The sequence below is a fragment of the Phyllobates terribilis genome, unplaced genomic scaffold, assembly GCF_046119375.1.
Source record: "Phyllobates terribilis strain yellow unplaced genomic scaffold, ASM4611937v1 Scaffold_11__3_contigs__length_659146591, whole genome shotgun sequence".
Classification (NCBI taxonomy): domain Eukaryota; kingdom Metazoa; phylum Chordata; class Amphibia; order Anura; family Dendrobatidae; genus Phyllobates; species Phyllobates terribilis.
In genome coordinates, this window is record NW_027362771.1 from 304,756,666 (window position 1) to 304,783,570 (window position 26,905).

General features: G+C 42.4%; 1 protein-coding gene across 4 annotated transcripts in view; it reads right to left on the reverse strand.

Annotated features, from left to right (window-relative positions):
* The window catches only part of CHCHD3 (coiled-coil-helix-coiled-coil-helix domain containing 3), a 224,330-nt gene that overhangs the window by 77,089 nt on the left and 120,336 nt on the right, over positions 1 to 26,905 (reverse strand). The window contains exons 5-7 of one of the 4 annotated variants that reach the window (XM_073652483.1): positions 23,278 to 23,292; positions 20,735 to 20,818; positions 14,927 to 15,067 (exon numbers count right to left, since the gene is read on the reverse strand). In XM_073652483.1, the coding sequence (XP_073508584.1) occupies positions 14,942 to 15,067; positions 20,735 to 20,818; positions 23,278 to 23,292 (225 nt within the window). In that variant the 3' untranslated portion in view covers positions 14,927 to 14,941. Of the gene's footprint in view, positions 1 to 14,926; positions 15,068 to 20,734; positions 20,819 to 23,277; positions 23,293 to 26,905 lie in introns of those variants that run through there. The other 3 variants (XM_073652481.1, XM_073652484.1, XM_073652482.1) reach the window with 3 other exon arrangements.

Here is a 26,905-nt window from a genome sequence, read left to right on the forward strand (position 1 = left end):
CAAAAATGTAGAAAATCACATTTGCAGATTGCAGTATTTTCCATGGTGGTTTTAGAGATTTTAAAAACAAACAAAAAAAAATAAAACAAAAAAGACTCATCAGAAATCCTTATTACTACAGCATCTCACTGTTGCCCCTGTTCTTTATGTATATCTGCATGCATACACCTCGTGATACATGTGCTTCTCACAAAATTAGAATATCATCAAAAAGTTCTTCAGTTCTTCAATCCAAAAAGTGAAACTCATATTATACAGAGTCATTACAAACAGAGTGATCTATTTCAAGTATTTATTTCTGTTAATGTTGATGATTATGGCTTACAGCCAATGGAAACACAAGTCATTATCTCAGTAAATTAGAATACTTTATAACAGCTTGAAAAATGTTTTCAAAATGCGAAATGTTGGCCTGCAGAAATGTATGTTCAGTAAATGCACTCAATACTTGGTCAGGGCTCCTTTTGCATCAGTGTGGCGTGGCATGGAGGTGATCAGCCTGTGGCACTGCTGAGGTGTTATGGAAGCCCAGGTTGCTTTGATAGCAGCCTTCAGCTCGTCTGCATTGTTGGGTCTGGTGTCTCATCTTCCTCTTGACAATACCCCATACATTCTCTATGGGGTTTGTGAAGAAATGGCACCAGGGGCGTCCTGCAGAATCCCGCTGTTGCCGCTTCTTCCAGTGGATCCACACCACGCCACCCGCCTGACGTTACACTATGCCAGACTGAGAAAGTGATATGGATCTACCCTTTGCACTAACGTGACGTACCGAACCCCCCTTAAGGACGCGCAAGGTCAAATTGGTACAGTTCTACACAAGGAAAAAGAAAAGGTGGTCCACGCAGACAGTGACGTGGCCCCCACAGTCACACACACTCCTGACAGGCTGAGAGGCTCTTACTAATCCAGTGAAGCAGAGCCTTGTCAGCCTGGATAGAGCTGCCACCAGTTCCTATTTGATGTAACAGACATATCGGGCTAGAAACCAGCCCGGTAGCATGTACGTTGGACCCAACAACAGACGTAGGGTTCGGGGGTCGAGATCAAAAAACAGCCCAAGATTAAATTATATATTTAATTGCCATAAGGGCTCACTATACAATCTACTATATACATAAGGGCTACATATACAGTGGTCAGAGTTACAAATACAAAAGTATGGTACAACAAGTAAGAAGAAATTAAAGTCAGTTACCAGTTTAGATGGAAAGCCTGGCTCGGGGGATAGGCGGCCACATGGAGGAGGTTGTGGGCCCTGCTTGGTTGCTGAACTTCTCCCACATGTCTTGATGTCACAAGCTCCCCCAGGAAAAGACAGGTGGGAGGACACCTGCAGGAGTTTTTAAACTCTGTGGGTTCCTCCCCCTACTCGAGCCCAAGTCTCCACCCCTGTTCCCTTTTAGCTAAGAGTCTCCAAAACTGAAAAGGGCTATACCTCCTTACTGGATGGGCCCAGGGAACCGGTTCTGGTGTCAACAAACCCAGCCGGGCCCCTGCTACGCGTGGTGACCAAACACAGCAGCTCTAGAGGCTTCTGAAAGGTTGTGCTGCATATCTCCCTATCCTTGCTAGCTGGGCGGTGGAGAAAGGGCTGGTGCGATTTTCCCTTCCTTCCAGTTTCCAAAAATCTATCTTGGTAATCACTCGGATATATCGTTTTCTCATAACTACTGTTGAATTATGTTTCTTGAACAAAGAGCACATGGTCGGGGGATGGGCCGTCCTGTGCAACGCACAGCTGCTGTGAGGGATCTCACTCCTGCTTCTCAGCCCCTCTCCCCTCTGCTTGAGCTGCAGTGGAGTCGGATTTACATATGTAGAGCTCTGTAAAACCTCCCCTGCCAGCAGTGCACAGTGATTGACATGGTATTACCTCGCATTTTCTTCACAGGGTTAAGGTCAGGCAAGTTTACTGGCCAATCAAGCACAGTGATACTGTTGTTTTTAAACCAGGTATTGGTACTTTTGGCAGTGGGGACAGGTACAAAGTCCTGCTGGAAAATGAAATTTCCATCTCCAAAAAGCTTGTCGGCAGAGGGAAGCATGAAGTGCTCTAAAACTTCCTAGTAGACAGATGCGCTAACATTGGTCTTGATAAAAAACAGTGGACCAACACCAGCAGATGACATGTCTCCCCAAACCATCACTGATTGTGGAAACTTCATACTAGACCTCAAACAGCTTGGATTGTGTGCCTCTCCACTCTTCCTCCAGACTCTGGGACCTTGATTTCCAAATGAAAATTTACATTCATCTGAAAACAACACCTTGGACCACTGAGCAACAGTCCAGGTCTTTATCTCCTGACCCAGGAAATGGTCATGAGTGGCTTGACACAAGGAGTGCAACACTTGTAGCCCATGTCCTGGACACGTCTGTGTGTGGTGGCTCTTGAAGCAATGACTCCAGCAGCAGTCCACTCCTTGTGAGTCTCCCCCAAATTTTTAAATGGCCTTTTCTTAAAACCCTTTCATGGCTGCAGCTATCCAGGTTGCTTGTGCACCTTTTTCGAACACAATTTTTCCTTCCAATCAACTTTCCATTAATATGCTTGGATACAGCAGTCTGTGAACAGCCAGCTTCTTTAGCAATGACCTTTTGTGGCTTACCCCCCTTGTGGAGTGTGTCAATGACAGCCTTCTGGACATCTGTCAAGTCAGCAGTCTTCCCCACGATTGTGGAGCCTACTGAAACAGATTAAGGGACCTTTTTAAATGCGTAGAAAGCCTTTGCAGGTATTTTTTAATTATTCTAATTTACTGAGATAATGACTTTTGTGTTTTCATTGGCTGTAAGCCATAATCAACAACATTAACAGAAATAAACACTTGAAATAGATCACTCTGTTTGTAATGACTCTACATAATATATGAGTTTCATTTTTTGGATTGAAGAACTGAAATTAACTTTTTGATGATATTCTAATTTTGTGAGAAGCACCTTTAGATATTTTATGCAAATTGTTTCCCTATTCGTAATGAGCAAGTATGAATTGCTGACCCTTTTGGCGAGCACGCTCAGGTGCTTGCCGAGTGTTTTCGGCGTGCTCGGCAACGATGTTAGTGTCGCTGCGGCTGCATGCGTCACAGGTGTTTAACAGCCGTGACACATGCAGCTGCGGCGACAGTAACATCGTTGCCGAGCACACCAAAAATACTCCGCAAGAACCTGAGCGTGCTCGCCAAAAGGGTTAACGATACATACTCGCTCATCACTATCCCCTATCTATCTAATCACATATTTGTCTATGACATATCTATCAAATATCTATATGTCCCAGAGCAGAGCGCAGCGCCGAGGAGACGGCCCCAGAGCAGAGAGCAACGCCGAGGAGACGGCCCCAGAGCAGAGAGCAACGCCGAGGAGACGGCCCCAGAGCAGAGAGCAACGCCGAGGAGACGGCCCCAGAGCAGAGAGCAACGCCGAGGAGACGGCCCCAGAGCAGAGAGCAACGCCGAGGAGACAGCCCCAGAGCAGAGAGCAACGCCGAGGAGACGGCCCCAGAGCAGAGAGCAACGCCGAGGAGACGGTCCCAGAGCAGAGAGCAACGCCGAGGAGACGGTCCCAGAGCAGAGAGCAACGCCGAGGAGACGGTCCCAGAGCAGAGAGCAACGCCGAGGAGACGGCCCCAGAGCAGAGAGAAATGATGAGGATATGGCTCAAGTGTGGACTGATGGGAACAAGAACGTAGGTTTGAAACACAAGGGACACCTGGACAGAAGGTTGATGGAACTAATTATAGTCAGTAGGTACAGTCGGGCACAGATGACAAATCCATCCCCAGCTGCTTACCCTTGTTCTGCCCCTATGATGAACAGGGCAACAAAAAAAGTTTAGCTTTAGTGTGAACACAGCCTTTAAGGGGTTGACCAACACTTTCTAAAAAATTTTTTAATGTAACCAGGTGAGACTGAAAAGGTACGTATGTGTGGATAGGGGTGTGGTTATGGGCATGACCTAAAATTTGCAAGATCATTTAAGTGGTCACTGCATGCGGGAAAGGTTTATGTCCACTCCCTTTATAGTTACCTTTACTTCTATGAAGATACATTATATTTAAAAAAAATGCAATTTCCTAAAATAACATATAACCTGGCACTTGCAGATGTATATAGACCGCAAATGATAAGAGACTACAGTGCCACTAATATAATGATGAACTGGAAGGAATACAACACAAAAAAAAACAAAACACATTTTAGTGGAAACCTAATCAGTAATTGTCTGATACTAGCTACCAAAAAAGCATGTCCACTCTGTACATCACCCATCTTCCTTCAGACCAACTGTGCGTGCACAATGTGACCTTATAGACTCAAACAGGTGTCACAACATGTCAAGCACATTTTACATAACGCTAAACAGAAACGCGCTCCGCTGGCAATGCCAGAGCAGGCAGCCGACTGTATTGTGTACCAAGAAGAGATATAGAAATCTGTAAGCATTCCCCTGCAGCGCTTACCAGCCCTCTGGTGGGCCGTAGAGAGGGGCAATAAGAGTCAGAGGTGGAGTCAGCAAATGTGCAGCACATCTGTTATTTGCAGGGAGGATGGATTTTCTTTTCTTAAAGTTACAGATGCATAGAAACAGCGGTGGGGCTAGTAAGTATAGTAGATTAGAGAATTTAATCTAATAATAAAAGCCAAAGTCCTTCAGTTATCTGTGACAGCGTTCCCCCTGGGCATGTCTCAGGGAAGATGAAATCTTGCTGGAAAGAGAAATAATAAAATGCCACTGAAAATATGAGGGGCAAACATAAGACTCCAGGAGTTTAAAAATCTCTTTGGCAATTCCAGAAGTGGGATTAGGCACACCGGGCAGCTTCTTTTAATATCAAAGATTACGGCATTATTCCCACTCTTGTGTTAGACAAGGAATCCATTCCCCTCTTCAAAACCAATAACCACCAAAATATTTAGCTATTCATAATTGCACTAATGTGACTACAATTTTGAAAGTCTTACAGATAAAGCATTCATGATTATCTATTAATAAAAGGGTTGCTCTCAAGTTTTTACCTTCAGGAGGAGTGTGTGGGCAGCAGGTGATATATTCGGCGACTCCACCCTCCATTCCTTGCCATTCCTAGTAGCTATGTCTCTAGTTCCTGTATTGCCTTACTCCTGTTTTGTCTCACCTGTTATTGACACGGCTTGCCTTCTCGTTTATCCTGATCTCTCTGCACAGGTATGAATTCTGAACCTGTGCTGCCTGCCTCGACCTCAGATCGTCTGACATCGCTTTTGTACCCCATACCCAAGTCACTGACACTCCGGGCAGCTGCTGAGTCCCGGGGACTACTCTGGAGTGGTACTTGGTGTCTACTGGTGGCCCAGCTTATCCTTACCATCAGCAGCTCTAATGAATACCCGGTAGATACTTAGTCATGCCCCTTCAGGGGGTCGGCCCTTGGCGCAGAGGGTCCAAACCCACCAGCGTTACACTTAAGGGCCCTGAGTCAGAGATCTGACCAGCATCAGAACGTCACTTGCAAGCTGTATAGCAAACAGCTTGCACTCTTACCTAGGAAACCTTAACTGTAAATTATAAAAACTGAAAATCCCTCAATTCTTGAGAACTTAAAGGAGGCATAGTTACATCCATATTAATGAAGTGTTAGGATAAGGATAAACCAAAATTGTCTTACAAATGAAGGCCCCAGAGATGAAGCCTGCACCCATCTCTCTAGGCAGAATACTTGTCAGGAGACCCCTGTTCTTTATATTAACCTATTAGATATCCTGTTGATAGGAGGTAATTTTGAAATTGAAGGCATGTGCCACCAATAGCTGTCAAATAATATGCTTATAGAAAATTATATTCTTATGGGACTCAAATATATGCTCCAATGTTTTCTGAAAAGGCTGATGCTAAACAGATGTATTTTATTTCTGTGTGTAACATTGAGGTGAAAAAAACTCATGAAAAACGGGATATTGTGGACGAGCGGAGAGATGCTTCAATGTAATATTCTCGGCAGCAAATCATCTGGTCACTTGACAGGTGAAGCTTTGACATCATAAAATTGGCAGGAAATTTTCTAATCTCAAAGAAGAAAGACGGTAACCTCCTCATCAAAGTGTCACCCTCAGAAGTGGAGAATCAAGCAAGGCAGTTCTGTGTTTAGATGTAAAGTCGCACTAAAAATATTCTGGCCATGTACAGAAGACCTGAGATACTCTGGCTCACATGCAAATCAGCAGCGAGACCCAAAGCATATACATATATAGGTCATCATTTACTAATGAGAAAACAAAAATAGACATAGTATTATTTCGCCTAGAAATACTTTGCAGTCAATGTACAAAAGTACTAATAAATGCCTTTAAAGGGAACCAGTCTGCTTAATTTATGGTGTCAACCAGTTGTAGTGCTGTATAGTGAGATTTGGAACAATACTTTTGTTTCTGATCTGTTGCGCCATTGATGAGCAATCCTACTTTTTTATCTTTCTGCAATTTAGACTAGACTAAAGTGCAATGTGTAGATCCCCTTCTTTTTTGCCCGCCCGGCAATGACCTGGCCTCCACTGCTTGACTAACGACAGTGGAGACATAGGCTCTGTTGTGTGACGTCACCTCTGCACCGTACCCAAATCTCTCGCATGCCTTGCTCTAACGAAAAAGAAAGACCATGCATGTGCAAGATGTGGAAATGGGGTAGAGGTGTTACTCATCAGAGCCTCAGTCTGCAATGCTAATCAAGCAAGGAAGGCAGAAGAGGAGCCATAAACTAGAAGTAAATCGATACAGCCCCCTGTGCACTTGCAGTGTAATCCTCACAAAATGATGTGTCTGAATGTCATATCTTGAAACCCATTGATTTTGCTGGGATCCCCAGAGACACTGCATTTTACTGCAAAAAACGGATCCGCAAAAACGTTGTGTGTGAATCATGGCCATAGCCAGCGAGGAGCAGGGGGGGCAGCTGCCCCCCCCCCTAGAAGCAGGGGCACGCACCTATCAAAACTCACTTGTATGCTGCAGTGCTCCCGTCCTGCACTGGCTCCAGACTGCAGGGGGCAATCTCCCCTCCTCTGTCCTGTCTTCTGCCGTCTTCACCAGAGAGAGGAGGGGGAGGGGTGCCTGCCCTGCACAGGATCCGATTCCTGGGCCCCGAGCTGGAGAAAGTGAAAGTACTACTGCTCATCTCTGTCACAGGAAGGTAACTAATGCTAATATTGTAGGTGATTATTATGTGCTCTCTGTACAATGTGTGTGAACTATATGTGCAATGTACTATTTGCTGTCTGTAGCTGTCATCTGTCTATCACACTCTATCCCTCCATCCATCATTATATTCTATCTAAATATCTTGATTTTTGCATCATAAAAATGATTAAATGTAGTACAATGTGAACATCAGACAAATTTTTCACTTAAATATAAGCAATATATGTGGGAGTCGGAGTTGTGGAGTCGGTGTAAGGGAAATTGAGGAGTCGGAGTCGCAGGTTTGGCTTACCGACTCCACAGCCCTGATTGGCTGACACCGTAAAACGAAGCCAACAAGTTCCCCTTTAAATTATGGAGGCATCGGATCGCGGACATGAAAACAACAAATGGAAGATCTGAGAAGTATAGAACAGTGCATGTGAATGGTACACAAAAATCAATCTCTGCTAAAGCATATCAGTGTGGGTTTGACGGCATGCTGTAAATGTAATCCCTTCATGTCAGAGTAAAATTGAATTTTTGCATGTTTTTTTTCAGTTTTCTATCAACCTAGCAGTATGAAGACTTGTTTGTTTATGGTACAAATTGTAATTTTGAATGGTGAAGAAAAATAAAAATATTGCTTAGTAAAATTGACCCTGCATGATTCTTCAAGTTAGATGATGGTGACACTAGACTTATTATGGTTATTTGAAAAAAATCTGATCTTTGAGAAATTAAAGAAATAATTGCTTTGTGAGGCCATTTTTTCAGACCCATAACTTTTTTCATTTTTCCGTTGTTGGAGCTCCATGAGGACTTGGTTGTGGAAGTCATGCTCTAGTTTTACATACTAGTGGGGTTCATATAGGCTGGGTTACACAGGTATACTAATATGGCGGCAATGGTAGCTTTTAGTAGGCTCCCCCTACTGCCATGGTGACCCATCAACAGCCCGTAAGGAATAGGGTTAGTGGGTGGGGTGGGGAAGAACAGGTTGATGGGTGCCGCTCACATGTCGGGAAAGGGTCCTTAATATTGTTCATTACTACTGACCAGCTGATTTAAGACGTTGAGGATCAACTAAAGAGACAAAGTACAGTACATTGTTTTGTGGCAGTGAATGGTACTGCAAGTTCTCACCTCTGATAACACCTTCCTGTGCGTCATTTAGATGCTCCGTATTATTACAGTCATGGCATTACTATGGCCATATTGAGTTCATAAGTGGTATTTCCAGCAGTCGTGCCATGAATGGGGTTATATTGAAGCTATCAGTCATACACAAGGAGGTACGATTACATGGATGCAAGGCTAGTCTATTCTATACCAAGTGACTGATGAGCTGCTGCGCTGTCAACGTGACGCAGCCAATATAAGAGCCTAGCGACAAAGATACAGCATTGGACCCAGGGACAGTGAGCAAACAATGCTTTTTTTTATAACCTAACGCAACCCGAGAAAGATTTTCTGAAAAGTGACAACGCCTTTAAATGGGAACAGTTAGAACAGTGTTATCTAAATGTTTTTGAATGAAGGAATCTGCTCTGAATTTCTCTTTAAAGCGAACCTGTCACCAAGAAAAATGCAATGCGATCTGCGGGCACCATGTTATAGAGAAGGAGGAGGTGAGCAGAATGATATGTGATTTTGTGAGAAAAGATTCGGTATAACCTGTGATTTATTCATTTATACCTCTGCTCTTTCTGGGACTTCCGGTCCAGTGGGCGGTACTATCAGTGACTGACAGTTATTTCTGTACGCACACTTCTATAAAGATAGCGGTCAGTTAAAAGATATGTAAAAGGGGCCCGTCAACAAAGGGTCTGATATCGGACATATATGGTCTAATTAACACTCCCCGGGGGGGATCCACCTCCTAAACACTCATACATGACTAAGTGGGAGAGGTTTCTGGGAAGGGAACTATCACTGCAATGCTGGCAGTCCATCTGGGATAAAGCATCCAAAACCTCTCTTTACACTTTATACAAAGAGAATCAATATAAATTAATGAGGTTTTGGTATCATACCCCTGAACTACTACACAAATTAAACCCCTCTATCCCGGATTGCTGCTGGCGCTGTGGAGCTGCTACGGGGTCCCTTACCCACATTTTCTGAACATGCCCGATCCTGACCCCATTATGGGAAAATGTCAGATCCCTCCTGCAGGAAGTATTGTTCATTGAAATCCCTCTAGACCCGGCTATATATTTATTAAATGTTACTCCAAGAGGGATGGGCAAAAACTCCTCAAAGCTGCTTCTCCACATCCTAACAGCAGCTAGATGCCTCATAGCTCTTCATTGGAAAAAAACGCTCCCCCGCTCTAATAGAGATCTACTAAGTAGAATTGCGGATATACGAAGAATGGAACACCTGACGGCAGTAATAAACGCCAAATTAGATGTATTCAATAAGGTGTGGGGACCATGGGACTATTACTGGGCCCAATTTAATACCTGATATTTGTTCAAGGAAAGGAGAACAGAGTTTACTGCTGAAATCTTCCAGTATTTTACCTTATTACCCTTCCCCCTCCCCGTTTTCCTGTCTGTGTCATAAAGGTTTGTAGTGTTTCTGAAATTGTAAACCAATATAGATTATAGCAAATGATTGAGTAAGCGAGCAGCTCCTACAGTTACACCAACTATGGAGATATTCAGCTGCTCGTATAATAGTGCTTGGACTAAACACTGTTTATTAGAAGACTACAAGAAGAACGCAGATAAGTGTATGATCCATAGCCGATTTCCAACATGCTCTATTAATTTCAGTTCATGCGTTATTTCTTTGGTTCTATTATTAAACCTATAAATTTTCAATAAAATTTACAGTATTAAAAAAGATAGCTGTCAGTTATTGATAGCCCCGCCAATTGGACAAAAAATGCTAGAAAGGCCAGAGGATTAAATGATGAAAATACAGGTTATACCTAGTCTTTTCTCACAACACTATACATCAATCTGCTGAGCTCCCTCTGCTTTATAACATGACGCCTGCAGATTATACTGCATTTTCATGGTGACAGGTTTCCTTTAAATGTTTTTTGAGTCTTAAAAAAAGTTATTATAATTGAGGATAAAGTAGAAGTTTCCATACTCAAACTGCAAGCAAATCTCTTGAAAACGTTGTGAAATTGGAAATCAAAAGTATTCTAGAAAGTTGTAAAATGTGTTAATATGCATTATCGTTTATTTGCATAAAACCGGAAAACTGTATTAAGAAAATGCCATTTTCTTACTCTTAAACGTGTCAGGAATTAGAAAAAAAGTGTTCTGATGAATAAACAAAGTCTATGAAGCCGATTCCACCCCGTACACCAGGTATTAAATAATATTATCAACCCTGCCTTCTGCAGTAAATAGGATTTCACCATTATGATGTGTCAGGATTTTCTGCAAAATGAAATTTATGAGACCCTAAATGTCCATCTCCACAGCAGAGCGGCTTTATTCTGTAACTCTGCTTCACACTAATCCGTTTGGTAGGATATACTCGTAGCAATTGTGCGGTGGAATGATAATGTAATGATCTCTTCTTTCTCTCTATTCAGGGCTTAGCAGAGTGTCACTGCGCTTTTCAATAATAGCCTGTGGGCTCTAGACAGCAGAAAGTATATCAAAGAATTCGGCTTCCTGGACAAGAAGGTTTTTTGGTGTTTCGCTATAATAAGAGAAGCAAAAGCACAATTATTAAAGGGATTGGCCAGGGACAAAAAGAACAGGTGGTGTTGATTGGCAAATTTGATTTAGGACTCATTTAGACGTCCATTTTTCACGAACGAGTGCTTTCTGTGGTTTTGACAGATAGCACTCGTACCTGTGATAGACTATGGGGCCATTCACATGTCTGAGATTTTTGAGGGTCGGATCAAAATCAGCAATGCAAATCAATGCATGACCAAACATTCACATCTAGACTCCTTTCCAAACTGCGGAGTAGTGAGCAACGATCGCCGTGAGAGATTTAACCAAGACATTGCGGCTATGAAGAAAAGATATCAAGGAAAATGGAATCCATCAATGCTTCCAGATTACTGTTGGACAACTGTAAGAGACGATCCAAAGCAGGAGTACAAGAGACAAGCAAAAAAAAAGTTGGCAGTGAATGCGAACCAAATTTTGTAGTGCAATTTCTGTAACGGTTTATAATTCGCAATATTGTTTAGACATGTTTTAGTTATGCCAATTTTCTTAACCTTATTTAGAGGAAACTTAGCAACAACTCAAATATCAAAATATTCTGAATCGTTATATTTCAAAAACAAATAATGAAACTTTTATACATGAATACACAGTGGGGAAAATAAGTATTTGATAAAATGCCGATTTGACAAGTTCTCCCATCTACAAAGAATGGGGAGGTCTGTCATTTTTATTGTAGGTACACTTCAACTGTGAGAGGCAGAATCTAAAAATAAAAAAATCACATTGTATAATTTTTACATAATTAATTTGCATTTTATTGCATGAAATAAGTATTTGATACAATAAAGAAACAGAACTTAAAATGTAGTGCAGAACCCTTTGTTTACAATTACAGAGGTCAGACATTTCCAGTAGTTGTTGACCAAGTTTGCACACACAGGGATTTTAGCCCACTCCTCCATACAGATCATCTCCAGATCTTTCAGGTTTGGGGGCTGTCACTGGCCAACATGGAGTTTCAGCTCCCTCCATAAATTTTCTATAGCTAGTCTCCAGACAAGAACCCTAGGCCACTCCAGGACCTTGAAATGCTTCTTACGGAGCCACTCCTTAGGGTTCTGGCCAGGAGTATGCATGACTCAAATACCCTCCGGTCCTGGCTCAGAAGTCATCAAATCCTCGCAACGCACACTGTGTGCGCTGGGGGGGATGGATAGGTCTGCAGTCACACAGAGCGACTGCAGACTTAATGATGTGAACCAGACTGAATTCACAGTTTTAACCACAGCAGCCCTGTGCCTTAAAGGTCTTGGGTTTTTCCACGGTTTCCCTTTACAATCACTTAACTTACTAGGGAAAACTATCATTGTGGCGTGGTTTTGTTTGTGAAACAGCTGTTAAGATTGTACAAGATTAAGTGATTGTGCAGTAAGTCGGTGGAAAGACGGCAGCAGAACAGGGCTACTGAGTTGAAAGAAGATATTTCACTAAATTTTTCATGGTTAACTGGACAGTGGCTCTAGAGCAGAATAAAACTTTTTTTCCCAATTTTTTAATTTTGCAGAAATATTAATCAAAATTATTTGGAACCTAATGAGTTAATTTTTAAGTCCAAGTGGCTGCTATCGTAAAATTCTCACTTGGGACATGCATTTCTTCCCCCTGTGTGATGTTGTCCAATTTTATTTTAAATATTTTCGCATTTTTTATTAGTCCCTCTGGGACTTAAACTTTTCTAAGTCTGATCACTGATAATGATGCATTGCAACCCACCAGCATCGTAATGCATTATACAGGTCAGTATTACACTGACAGAAGCCTGTTAGACTATGCTCCTCCCTCTCCTAGCCTCCCAAATGCGGAGATCGATATAGATCGTGGAACTTAGGGGGTTAAACAGCCGGGGGCAGTGCGGACACCGCTCCTTGTAGTGACAGCCAGATCTTCGCCATCACGTAAGCAGAGTTCCCGGTGGTGATCAGGCGGGCACAGCTTCTGTGCGGCACATGATCACAATGACGTACTCATACGCTAAAGGTCGGGAACCCCTATCCGACCACGACGTATGGGTACGTCAAAAATCGTGAAGGGGTTAAAATAAGCTCTGGAGGCCGAGTTATTTTTCAGGCAACATCCGCCCCATAGCCTGGAAGAGGTAATTTACATATAAGAAAAACATGGATTACTCTGGAATAAGACATCAAATCGCAGATATCAAGGTATTATTTTATTCAGCTTCCTATGACCTGCAGGCCCATATAGATGGCTTAGGAGGATTGATCCTACTAACAGAGTCCCTTTAAAAGCCACAGTGTGACCGCTGAGTGTGACCATAGACTAAAGTGGTCCTCCGATTTTGGCAATCATTACTTATTAATAGAGCCGTGGGTCAATAGCTCAGTATGAGATGAATTTACTTGATGCACCACCCCACAGGGAAAATTAGGCATTGCTCAGTGCCCATTGAAATCAAAATGCTGGATGTGTAGATGCAAGACCTCCAGAGTAAGAAATGTTTTTGTAAGAACTCTACACTTTGACAAAAAGTTAAGAATCCAAAAAAGCAAAACCACCCTCTTAAAGGGTATATTGAAATGAGTTTATGTAATTGAAATTCCCCTTTAATATTCCTGAAAGTAAAAAACTTAGCAGTAAATTCAAGTGATAAAAAAAAATAAAAAAGTAACAAAAAAAACATAGAAGCTTTACATTCCAACTGATTCCAAACTTAGAAATGGATTATGTGATTATTTAACAGTCAATAAGAAGGGCGTCAAGGCCACTTATCCTTTACTAAATGTCATAGAAATCTTCACATCATGAGCAAATTAAAAGGCACTTTCTAATACCTTGCCAACTAGCTGGCAATGTGTTCCTGGTGATTGCATCACTGAGTGTCACAGCTCATCTATATGATTAATTGACTTTTTGATTACTTTGGGTTTTCCAATTAGACGTTTCCTATATTGTGCTAAGGGGAGAAAAAAGCAGAAGCAATAATAATAAAGGGAGATGACAAGAGAACAGATTAGTGTCAGTTCAGCCAGCTCCTTATGGAGGAGAAATTATTATACACGTTCACAGGCAGATGATGGCTGTCACATTTAAAATACCAAGCAAGTCTTCAGTGAAGAGATGTCACAGGACCCAGGGAAGAGAAAACAAGTAGGATGGGGGAGGGGTGAGCACTGGTCATTAGATCTGGAGAGCCTGTGATTACACATTAAAATCTATCCTAATTAGAGTGGGCTGGGTTTACATATGAAGGTCTTCAGTGACTACATACTGTATAGTACCAGCATGCAAATAAGGTAATATGTATGCTACTAAGTTACTGTATAGACTACCATGTTACTTTAAATGCATTTTATTTAGCTCGGGCTAAGTTCTCACGATGAGTTTTTCAAGCAGCGTATTTTCATTCCACAAAAACGCAGCATTTTACTTCTCCAGCAAAATGGATGGGATTTATAGAAATCTCATTAGTGTGCAAGTTGTTTTTTTTATACGCTGCATAAACCGACACGCAGCGCATTTCTGAAATCTACAACATGTCAATTTCTCTACGCGGAGTTTTATGTGCGGATTTCTCCCATACAAATGCACTGGATTTTATTAAAAATAATCTCTGGAGGCAGATTCTCAAGCAGGTCAGTGTCCGGCCCATAGATCTCAACAGCTCATTTACATACAAGAAAAACCTGGATTTCTCTCGAATAAGACATCAGATCGCAGATATCAAGGTATCATTTTATTCAGCTTCTTAGGACCTACCTTTTTCTTTAATAGGTAGATTAAATAGTTATTTTGCTTGTATGGTATATCTATATTATCTATTATAGGTGATGCTGCTCTTTATTTTTGTATTCTAAATGATACATGCACAGAAAACGGCATTAAGGCATACCTAAAGAAGCACATTTACAGCAGTATACACAGCAAATACTAGCATGATCCAAAGGATGCCGTATAGGGGACCATATTCTTGTAGCATTGGTTCAGTGCTTCAAGTAAGAACTGTACCACAAGTGTCCTAAGGCGAGATCAGGGAGGCCTGAAACTTTCCATGCAGCAGAGAAACCCTGACAAAGCTTGAAAAGAGTGAAACCAGTCGGGATCATCTGTATGCTGCTATGTTCCATGTCTGTTATTAACTTGATCCTGCAAAGCATAATAAATCTGGGGGGTACTCCTGTTTCCAAAAAGAATCCACACAGTGTGCCTCTTTCTTCCTGTAATTTCCCACTGACCGTGTCCCTGTAAAATGCAAGATACAAGCCAAAGTTTCGTAGATTGCTGATGGAAGTTTGGTCAAATCTCCAATCCACAATAAAATATAAACACAAAAGCAATAAAAATGGTAATTAAATATTGATCTTTATTAAAGGATAGACAATACAAATGAATACATATTAAAAGGCGACAACTGCAGGAGGAACGAATAATGTTTTTAGAATCTCTATATAAAATATGGTGAAAATCAATTCATATAGGCCTAACATATTGGAATAAAGTGCGGGAGTACAATCAATAGTTATAGTGGGCATATCCCTATATAGAACAATTCATATAGAACTAGCTCATTGAAGTAAAGTACAGATGTGCAATAAATAAATAATTACAATGGGAATGTCCCTATACTACATAAGACAATGAATCACTACTAGTGCATAGATAAATCATCCATACAATGTGTGAGACCAAATATCGTATTATAAAGCATCAAGTGACATCACATGTACTGACCTGAGGGCATCTCCTCCTGCTGGTATGGCGCCATTCATTGACTTATGTAGTGCACAATATAGGGACATGCCCATTGTAAATTATTTATTGCACTTCTGTACATTACTTCAATGAGCTAGTTCTATATGAATTGTCCTATACAGGGATATGCCCACTATAACTAATGATTGTACTCCTGCACTAAATTCCAATAAGTTAGGCCCATATGAATTGATTTTTACCATATTTATATAGAGATTCTAAATAAGTGTTTGTGATTAGCATCTATTGTGATTCTTGCCTGTGAGTGGCGCTATTGCTGACCGCTCACAAGGCATCACGTGACCCCCGGCGGCAGCCGGCTCTGGCATCCGCTGAGGTCATGTCAAACTCCGGCTGCAGCCGGGAGTGACCCAGTAACGCGCTCTCCCTGATTGGTGGGCTGTAGGTGAGGTTTCACTGCACATCACAGCCCAGCATTCACTCCCAATGAATGCAGAGGGTGAGAGCGCGCTGGTTTATGCTGGGTTGTGACACGCGGTGAAACCCAGCCTACAGCCCACCAATCAGGGGGGAGCGCGTCACTTGGTCGCTCCTGGCTGCAGCCGAAACTTGATGTGACATCAGCGGATATCAGAGCTGGCTGCAGCCGGGGGTCACGGGATGCGTTGTGAGGGGCCAGGGATAGAGCCGTTCACAGGCAAGAATCACAACAGATGGTAATTACAAAAAAAAAATTATTTCCACCGCTTCAATCGACTGGGGTATTCTGAATAGTGTGGAAAACCTCTTCAATATTTAATTAAATTTCCTTTTTTATTGTGGTTATATTTTGTTGTAGATTGGAAATTTGTTGGTTATAAATATCACCACGTTAGTCATTTGCCAAAATGGTGAGCTAAAATTAGGTACAAATATCACTGGAGAAAATATATGAAAATAATATTTGGATTTACCTATGCGAACCGATTGTAGCGGATTTTTGGTACTATAGGAAATGTGGTCAGTTGTGGGCTTTAGGAGCCCTGAGATGGATTAGAATGTGCCTGAAGAAGACAGGAGGCTTGCACATAACAGGTAGAATACCTGTGAGGACCAAGAGAGGCCAGTACATACTGATTATCTTCATTGGTATACACGGTCATACATTGGAGCTCATTGCTCTAGATAAATTGTCTACTGGTTGCTGGACGGCATACAGACGGAGAGAATGCTTGATGCCATTACCATAAATGAAAGGTTGTATATTTAGTAGCATGATTATTAATTTATTTGCTTGCTTATATAGCGCTGACATAATCCACAGCACATTGGAGCTCACAATCTAAATTAAGAATATCTTTGGAGAGTGGGAAAAAAAAGAGTAAACGCTAACAATGGGGAATATGAGACCTCTAATCAGATAGAATTTGAACTCTGGACACCAATGCTGCAAAGCAACAGTGCTAACCACAGAGCCAGCGCAATGTTAGGACAAATACAACAAACAATCAGCACACCACAATTGCTTGTTGCTTGAGTGTTCATATATAATGTGACCAAAGTAAATAATGAGAACCCGTGCTATGAAGTTTGCTCTGGCAATCCAAGCTACGGCAATTGTGTTTCAACTTCCTACATCTATAAATAGCAAGTGTCTGATACGGTATTTTTAGAGACCAAAAACTGCCTAACAAACGATAACTAAATGCAAAGTGAAAATCCAACCTAATGCTGGTTTTACAGCATTCACAGTTTTTTTTTTGTTTTTTTTTTAAACCAAAGACTTCTGATCATGATTCTCCAGGTTATTACGATTATAGCCATCCTATGTATTTGTATATACACTGCTCAAAAAAATAAAGGAAACACTCAAATAACACATCCTAGATCTGAATGAATGAAATATTCTCATTGAATACTTTGTTCTGTACAAAGTTGAATGTGCTGACAACAAAATCACACAAGAATAATCAATGGAAATCAAATTTATTAACCAATGGAGGCCTGGATTTGGAGTCACCCCCAAAATTAAAGTGGAAAAACACACTACAGGCTGATCCAACTTTGATGTAATGTCCTTAAAACAAGTAAAAATGAGGCTCAGTATTGTGTGTGGCCTCCACGAGCCTGTATGACCTCCCTACAACGCCTGGGCATGCTCCTGATGAGGTTGCGGATGGTCTCCTGTGGGATCTCCTCCCAGACGTGGACTAAAGCTTCCGCCAACTCCTGGACAGTCTGTGGTGCAACGTGACGTTGGTGGATGGAGCGAGACATGATGTCCCAGATGTGCTCAAATGGATTCAGGTCTGGGGAATGGGCGGGCCAGTCTATAGCTTCAATGCCTTCATCTTGCAGGAACCGCTGACACACTCCAGCCACATGAGGTCTGGCATTGTCCTGCATTAGGAGGAACCCAGGGCCAACCGCACCAGCATATGGTCTCACAAGGGGTCTGAGGATCTCATCTCGGTACCTAATGGCAGTCAGGCTACCTCTAGCGAGCACATGGAGGGCTGTGCGGCCCTCCAAAGAAATGCCACCCCCACACCATTACTGACCCACTGCCAAACCGGTCATGCTGAAGGATGTTGCAGGCAGCAGATTGCTCTCCACGGCGTCTCCAGACTCTGTCACGTCTGTCACATGTGCTCAGTGTGAACCTGCTTTCATCTGTGAAGAGTACAGGGCGCCAGTTGCGGCTTGCCAATCCTGGTGTTCTGTGGCAAATGCCAAGCATCCTGCACAGTGTTGGGCTGTGAGCACAACCCCCATCTGTGGACGTCGGGCCCTCATACCACCCTCATGGAGTAGGTTTCTAACCGTTTGTGCAGACACATGCACATTTGTGGCCTGCTGGAAGTCATTTTGCAAGACTCTGGCAGTGCTCCTCCTGTTTCTCCTTGCACAAAGGCGGAGGTAGCGGTCCTGCAGCTGAGTTTTTGCCCTCCTACGGCCCCCTCCACGTCTCCTGGTGTACTGGCCTGTCTCCTGGTAGCGCCTCCAGCCTCTGGACACTACGATGACAGACACAGCAAACCTTCTTGCCACAGCTTGCATTGATGTGCCATCCTGGATGAGTTGCACTACCTGAGCAACTTCTGTGGGTTGTAGAGTCTCATGCTACCACGAGTGTGAAAGCACAACCAACATTCAAAAGTGACCAAAACATCAGCCAGAAAGCATTGGTACCGAGAGGTGGTCTGTGGTCCCCACCTGCAGAACCACTTCTTTATTGAGGGTGTCTTGATAATTGCCAATAATTTCCATCTATTGTCTATTCCATTTGCATAACAGCATGTGAAATGGATTGTCATTCAGTGTTGCTTCCTAAAGGCCCTGTCACACTAAGCGACGCTACAGCGATCCCGACAACGATACGACCTGTCAGGGATCGTTGCTGCGTCGCTATGTGGTCGCTGGTGAGATGTCAAACAGTCAGATCTTCCCAACGACGCAGCAACGATGCGGCGACCCGTAACGATCTGTATAACGATGCACGCCTAAGTGTTTCTGTGTCTGAGTCGTCAACAAGGTCGTTGGTAAGGTGTCAAACACACCGATGCATGCTACCCAGCGGGGCCTCAACGATCAAAGAAATGTCCAGACCATTCCGACACGACCAGCGATCTCACAGCAGGGGCCTGGTTGCTGCTAAGTGTCAAACGTAGCAAGATCGCTACTGAGGTCGCTGTTGCGTCACAAAACTTGTGACTCAGCAGCGACCTCGCTAGCAATCTTGCTTAGTGTGACGGGGCCTTAAGTGGACAGTTTGATTTCACAGAAGTTTGATTTACTTGGAGTTATATTATGTTGTTTAAGTGTTCCCTTTATTTTTTTGAGCAGTGTATATTATATATATTTATTTTAAGTGGAAAAGAAAAAAATTAGCAAATTCACAGAAAACATTTCTTTTGCTTGTGTCACCATTTTCAGACACCCAACATTTAATTTTTTGGTCGATGTCTTGCGTTTTATAGCATGACATGCTGACATTTTGGCTGATGAGCGCCACGTGCTGTGCACGGTCAGAGATTGACAGTGGCAATAAAGCGGTTGTCTAGTACTAATATTGATGGCTAATCCTTATTCTAGGTCTTCAATACTAGATTGGTGGAAGTGCACCACCTGTCACCCCCACTGATCATCTGTTTCCGGAGCCGCCGGACAGATGTGCTTCATTGCGGAGTGGAAAAGCACAGCTCCATCAACTGCATAGTGGCTACAGTGACGTACTGCAGATCCACTCCACTTTATTTCAATAAGGGCAGATATGAAATATTCAGCGGCGTTTGCTACGGAGTCTATAGAGCTGTGCAGCTCCAGAACTGATCACATCCGGCCACTGCCCTGATTGGCAGGAGTCAATCATGACACAACCTAAAGATAGACTATCAATATTAAAGTAACTAGACAACTATTTTAAAAGTTTAACAGCAGTGGATGAAGCTTAGCCCCACAAGATGCTGTTGGAGGTACATGATTGCTGTGCACCATAGTCGTTATGTGCTGGCAATGACGCAAGTTCAGTTTCTGAGATTGCATCACAGACCTGATCCCAACATATGAAGTGATATTATGTCATATATCAGAAAGGGATTAAATGACTGCTGATCGGCTACCTGAAAGCTAATTGGTGGTTGTTTAATGACCTGTTTAAACCGGCCAACCACACTAACATGTACACATGATCATCGCCAATACCATTGTTCTGCGCACATAGAACATCATTGTTCTTGGCAGCACATCACCTGTTTACAAAGTACAATGTGCCGCAGAGAATGATCATTATTAAGTGACAAAAATCGTCGCATCTGACGCCCAATAATTTTGCTCGTTTGTCGGGTGATTGCTGGCCTGTTTAAACTGCCTGATGGTCGGCCTATTTAAAAGCAGCATTAGAAAGGTCCCCCAGATCCCACCACAATGATTACTACATTGCATCCATTTTATCTTATTAAATTAGGGAACTTATATTTTATTCCCCATGCTAATCATTTACATAGATTCCTACTGTGTTAATTTAAGGCTGAGCACATTGGTACTTGTACCTTAATCTGACAAACACTAAATCAATACATTTTGTGAAAAGACTTCCATTTGCATAATTTCCATGCATAGGATATTAACATTACAACACATTCTAGTCTAACAAGAAGCTATTACATTTTTAGAAAGCTATACAAGATTATCCCCATCCCCCAGATCAACACTTACTCTTTCTTCAAGTCTGGCCAGCTGCTCCTTATAATATGCATCCTGCTTTTTCAGTTCTCGTTCTTTTTCTTCCAGCTTCTTAGCCTAGAATGAAATTAGATTGAAAATTTTATATTTCAATTCTTACACATTAAAAAAAAAAAAAAAAGAAAACACTTTCCTGATCGGATAAAATATTGACTGAATAAACGATATCAAAAAAAGAAAATTATATTAAAAAAAAAAATTGGTGCAAACAGTACTGCTAAAGCTTCATTGACACATGAGCTAGAGACTCTGTTAGGAGCCCCAGACAAAGCAAATAAAAGCTGGAAAAAAGTAGCTCAGCAATCTGTATTATTTATTCATTTTTAAAAGAGTTTTCAGGGATTTTTAATATCTAACAGGCAGGTAACTAATGGACTACTGCTCCTGCCAGCTATCCACCTGCTTCTGCGGACACCATGTTGACAGATCACCGTCTTCTCTTACGATCTGCTCTGTTGTTGGGGCGTCTCTACTCGTGGTGATGAGAGCTGGCTCCCCACAACCTAACTGCGGGGAGCTGGCTGTCAATTATCATGATATCTGCAGCGACGCCCTTTCGACATAGCAGACCATAGGAGGAAAAGCTTCTCTGTTGACTGGAGGTGAAATCAAGCAGGGGAATTGCCGGCTGAGCTGCAGAACAGGCAGGCTGTTGTTAGCAACTACCTGCCTGTTAGTTCTTAGCCCCTCACAAAAAAATAAAAGTCCTGGATAACTCCCTTTAAATGATATACAGTCATATGAAAAAGTTTGGGCACCCCTATTAATCTTAAGCTTAATGTTTTATAAAAATTGGTGTTTTTGCAACAGCTATTTCAGTTTGATATATGTAATAACTGTTGGATACAGTAATGTTTCTGCCTTGAAATGAGGTTTATTGTACTAACAGAAAATGTGCAATCTGCATTCAAACAAAATTTGACAGGTGCATAAGTATGGGCACCTCACCAGAAAAGTGACATTAATATTTAGTAGATCCTCCTTTTGCAAAAATAACAGCCTCTAGTCACTTCCTGTAGCTTTTAATGAGTTCCTGGATCCTGGATGAAGGTATTTTTGACCATTCCTCTTTACAAAACAATTCCAGTTCAGTTAAGTTTGATGGTCGCCGAGCATGGACAGCCTCTTCAAATGATCCCACAGATGTTCAATGATATTCAGGTCTGGGGACTGGGATGGCCATTCCAGAACATTGTAATTGTTCCTCTGCATGAATGCCTGAGTAGATTTGGAGCGGTGTTTTGGATCATTGTCTTGCTGAAAGATCCATCCACTGCGTAACTTCAACTTTATCACTGATTCTTGAACACTATTGCCAAGAATCTGCTGATACTGAGTGGAATCCATGCGTCCCTCAACTTTAACAAGATTCCCAGTGCCGGCATTGACCACACAGCCCCAAAGCATGATGGAACCTCCACCAAATTTTACTGTGGGTAGCAAGTGTTTTTCTTGGAATGCTGTGTTTTTTTGCCACCATGCATAACGCCTTTTTGTATGACCAAACAACTCAATCTTGGTTTCATCAGTCCACAGGACCTTCTTCCAAAAAGAAATAGGCTTCTTCCAATGTGCTTTTGCATACCTCAGCCGACTCTGTTTGTGCGTACTTGCAGAAACGGCTTCTTTCGCATCACTCTCCCATACAGCTTCTCCTTGTGCAAAGTGCGTTGTATAGTTGACCGATGCACAGTGACACCATCTGCAGCAAGTTGATGCTGCAGCTCTCTGGAGGTGGTCTGAGGATTGTCCTTGACTGATCTCACCATTCTTCTTCTCTGCCTTTCTGATGTTTTTCTTGTCCTGACACTTCTGGCCTTAACAAGAACTGTCCCTATGTTCTTCCATTTCCTTACTATGTTCCTCACAGTGGAAACTGACAGGTTAAATCTCTGAGACAGCTTTTTGTATCCTTCCCCTGAACAACTATGTTGAATAATCTTTGTTTTCAGATCATTTGACAGTTGTTTTGAGGAGCCCATGATGCCACTCTTCAGAGGAGATTCAAACAGGAGAACAACTTGCAAGTGGCCACTTTAAGTAGCTTTTCTCATGATTGCATACACCTGGCTATAAAGTTCAAAGCTCAATGAGGTTACAAAACCAAAAAAAGTGCTTTAGTAAGTCAGTAAAAAGTAGGCAGGAGTATTTAAAACAAGAAAATGATAAGGGTGCCCATACTTATGCACCGGTCAAATTTTGTTTGAATGCAGATTGCACATTTTCTGTTAGCACAATAAACCTCATTTCAAGGCAGAAACATTACTGTGTCCAACAGTTATTACATATATCAAACTGAAATAGCTGTTGCAAAAACACCAATTTTTATAAAACATTAAGCTTAAGATTAATAGGGGTGCCCAAACTTTTTCATATGACTGTATCTATTACAGCAACTGCTCCAGGAACATAAAGTAAATTCATTGTACAAATGTGAACAAAGCCTTACTGGAAAATATTCACTGCAGACAAGACCAGTTATTCTCTCAGGGAAAAAAAATATCTACGGTACTTACTTGACCATTTAATTCCTTTTGCGGAGGCATAGAAAAAAAGAGAAAATCTATGTCAAAAAACACAAAATGAAACTTTAAAAACTTTACTCGTCATTTTCATTTATTTTGTGAAAACAATGTTATTTTTTATCAAATCTGTTTGTTTAATGTCATAGCATTAATATGCACTGGTGTCTTAATGTGAGCCTAACAGCTGATACATGCAGCCTGATCCACAGGCAGCATGCATCACGCACTGGCTCTATGAACTCAGCCATGTATGTTTGATTCTGAAATGCTGCGGCGTTTCAGAGAAAAACATAGTTTAAAAGTTGCCAGGGATCGAGCCACACTGGCGAGTATCCAGACAGACAGATCCCTGGTGGCTTCTCCCTGACCGCTGATCTGGAGTGACAAGTATCTCACTATATTCACATGTAGGCAAAGAAGTGTGAATCCAGCGCAGTGAGCAGGGGGAAGTCGCTGGGGACCCGCCTGACCAACTTGTCTCCAGTCCTGCTCAGTTCCTGGGGGCTCTCAAAGTATGTCTGTCTTTCTCTGAAATGCCACAGCGTTTGAGAGTCAAATGTATCTGGCTGAGTTCAGACAGCTAGTGGATGATACATGCTGCCTTTGGATCAGGCAGCATGTATGAGCTGTCTGGTTCTCTTTAAAGGCGCTGTCTCATCTCATCGTCAAGAGAATACCACCACCCAGTCTCCTGCGTACACCCCTGTCAGCTTCGACCAGCAGGATGGTTGCGCCGTTGGCCCAACCAGTGTGCTCTCCGATGCCACAAGCAGAGGTAGTTTGGTCCTTGCACTATTGGAAGAATGCAGCAACACTAAAGCTGGACGCAACATCTTATCCAACATCTTAAGGGTTTGACTATGCCTGAAAATACTATTCTTGTATTATTGGATGTTGAGGCTCTGTACACAAGTATAACCCATGATCTGGGTATACAAGCGGTCTCTTACTTTTTAGACCAGCACACCACGGGAGATTGTAGACAGGACTCGTTTATCCTGGAATTGCTTCATTTTTTCCTGGACAAAAATTATTTTGTCTTCGACAGAAAATTCTATCGTCAGATAGCCGACACTGCGATGGGAACACATGGTGCCCCCTCGGTACCCAGGAGACCTGTGAGGCATTTATTGCAGATCTCAACAAAAATGTCCTGAATATCAGGTTAAAGTCTAATCTCTCTGATCGGGAAATTGATTATCTTAATCTGAAATTATCCAAGGCGGGAAATCAAATCTGTACTACTCTCTTTAGGAAGGAATCAGCTACAAACAACTTGCTGCACTACACGAGCTTCCATCCGAGACACCTGCGAAATGGTATCCCGAAGGGGCAGTTTCTCCGGCTCAGGAGAAACTGCACCACACTTGAGGAGTTCCAACGACAATCTAAGGACTTGACTCAAAGGTTCATCAAGAGGGGCTATCCACGACGGGTGATCTCTGGTGCATTCCAAGAAGCAAGAGGAAGGAATCGGGATGATTTATTACAAACACAGGTACGCAAGTCTACCGGGCCATTAAGTCTGATCACGACATTTAATAACCAGTGGTGGAATATTCTCACAAAAAATTGGGGAATATTACTCAGTGAGCCGAAACTGACGAGACACATTTCAGCAACCCCCAGTTTGGTTGCTCGGAGGGCTAAGAACTTAAAGGACAGTCTTTGCCGCAGTCACTATACGCGCCCTGCTGTCAGGCTTGAAAGAGGTGGGAGGATTTTTGGAACATATTCCTGTGGTGGCTGTAATATTTGCCAATACACAGTGGCACAGGATGGCATTACACTTCCAATTGTTCCCTACCAGATTCAACCTAAGGCCTACTTAAATTGCAGATCGCACAATTTGGTGTATGCTCTGATCTGTGGTTGCCCGAAGGTGTATGTTGGTCAGACAACAAAGGAATTGAGGAAAAGGACTCAACAACACCTCTCGAATATTTCAACGGCCAAGAGGGATCGGGATAAAGATAAGACTATTACATCGGTGGCTGCACATTTCCTGGAGGTCCACAACTGCAGATTGTCCGGACTACAGGTAATGGGATTGGAGCATAAACGAACAAACATTAGGGGGGGTGACCTCACTAAGACACTCCTGAGATGTGAATCGAAATGGATCTATAATCTACATAGCCTTGCCCCTCAGGGCGTTAACGGAGAGCTATTGTTTACAGGGTTTTATAAACAATTGTGAGCTGATTGTATTAATGCTCCCCCATTTAACTCTCCTTTTTGTAGGGGGGTCTTTTGGATGTTCCTGGGGCTCTGTCTGGAGGTCTGGGAGGCTGTTTTTTTGCTCATCACATCGATGGGATGATGGCTACGCAAATGATGAAACAGGGTCCTCGGTACGTAAATGAAGAGCATTGAAAGGACTTCTGGACTCTTATCGTTTATGGAGCAACTGTTGGTTGTGATTTCGTTCTGAAAAACACCCTGGAATGGGGACAGATGGACTTTTGGGATTCCTATGGGACATTCATCTCTTTGTGGATTGTATACCCATTAGTTTGGACTCAGAATTTGACTTGTGTGCCCACTTGTGTCTGGGGGTAACACATATTACACACACACACACACACACACACACACACACACACACACACACATACATACATACATACATACATACATACATACATATATATATATATATACATACATACATACATATACAGCCCAAACGTTTGGACACACCTTCTCATTTAAAGATTTTTCTGTATTTTCATGACTATGAAAATCGTACATTCACACTGAAGGCATCAAAACTATGAATTAACACATGTGGAATTATATACTTAACAAAAAAGTGTGAAACAACTGAAAATATGTCTTATATTCTAGGTTCTTCAAAGTAGCCACCTTTTGCTTTGATGACTGCTTTGCACACTCTTGGCATTCTCTTGATGAGCTTCAAGAGGTAGTCACCGGAAATGGTCTTCCAACAATCTTGAAGGAGTTCCCAGCGATGCTTAGCACTTGTTGGCCCTTTTGCCTTCACTCTGCGGTCCAGCTCACCCCAAACCATCTCGATTGGGTTCAGGTCTGGTGACTGTGGAGCCAGGTCATCTGGTGTAGCACCCCATCACTCTCCTACTTGGTCAAATAGCCCTTACACAGCCTGGAGGTGTGTTTGGGGTCATTGTCCTGTTGAAAAATAAATGATGGTCCAACTAAACCCAAAACGGATGGAATAGCATGCCGCTGCAAGATGCTGTGGTAGCCATGCTGGTTCAGTATGCCTTCAATTTTTAATAAATCCCCAACAGTGTCACCAGCAAAGCACCCCCACACCATCACACCTCCTCCTCCATGCTTCACGGTGGGAACCAGGCATGTAGAGTCCATCCGTTCACCTTTTCTGCGTCGCACAAACACACGGTGGTTGGAACCAAAGATCTCAAATTTGGACTCATCAGACCAAAGCACAGATTTCCACTGGTCAAATGTCCATTCCTTGTGTTCTTTAGCCCAAACAAGTCTCTTCTGCTTGTTGCCTGTCCTTAGCAGTGATTTCCTAGCAGCTATTTTACCATGAAGGCCTGCTGCACAAAGTCTCCTCTTAACAGTTGTTGTAGAGATGTGTCTGCTGCTAGAACTCTGTGTGGCATTG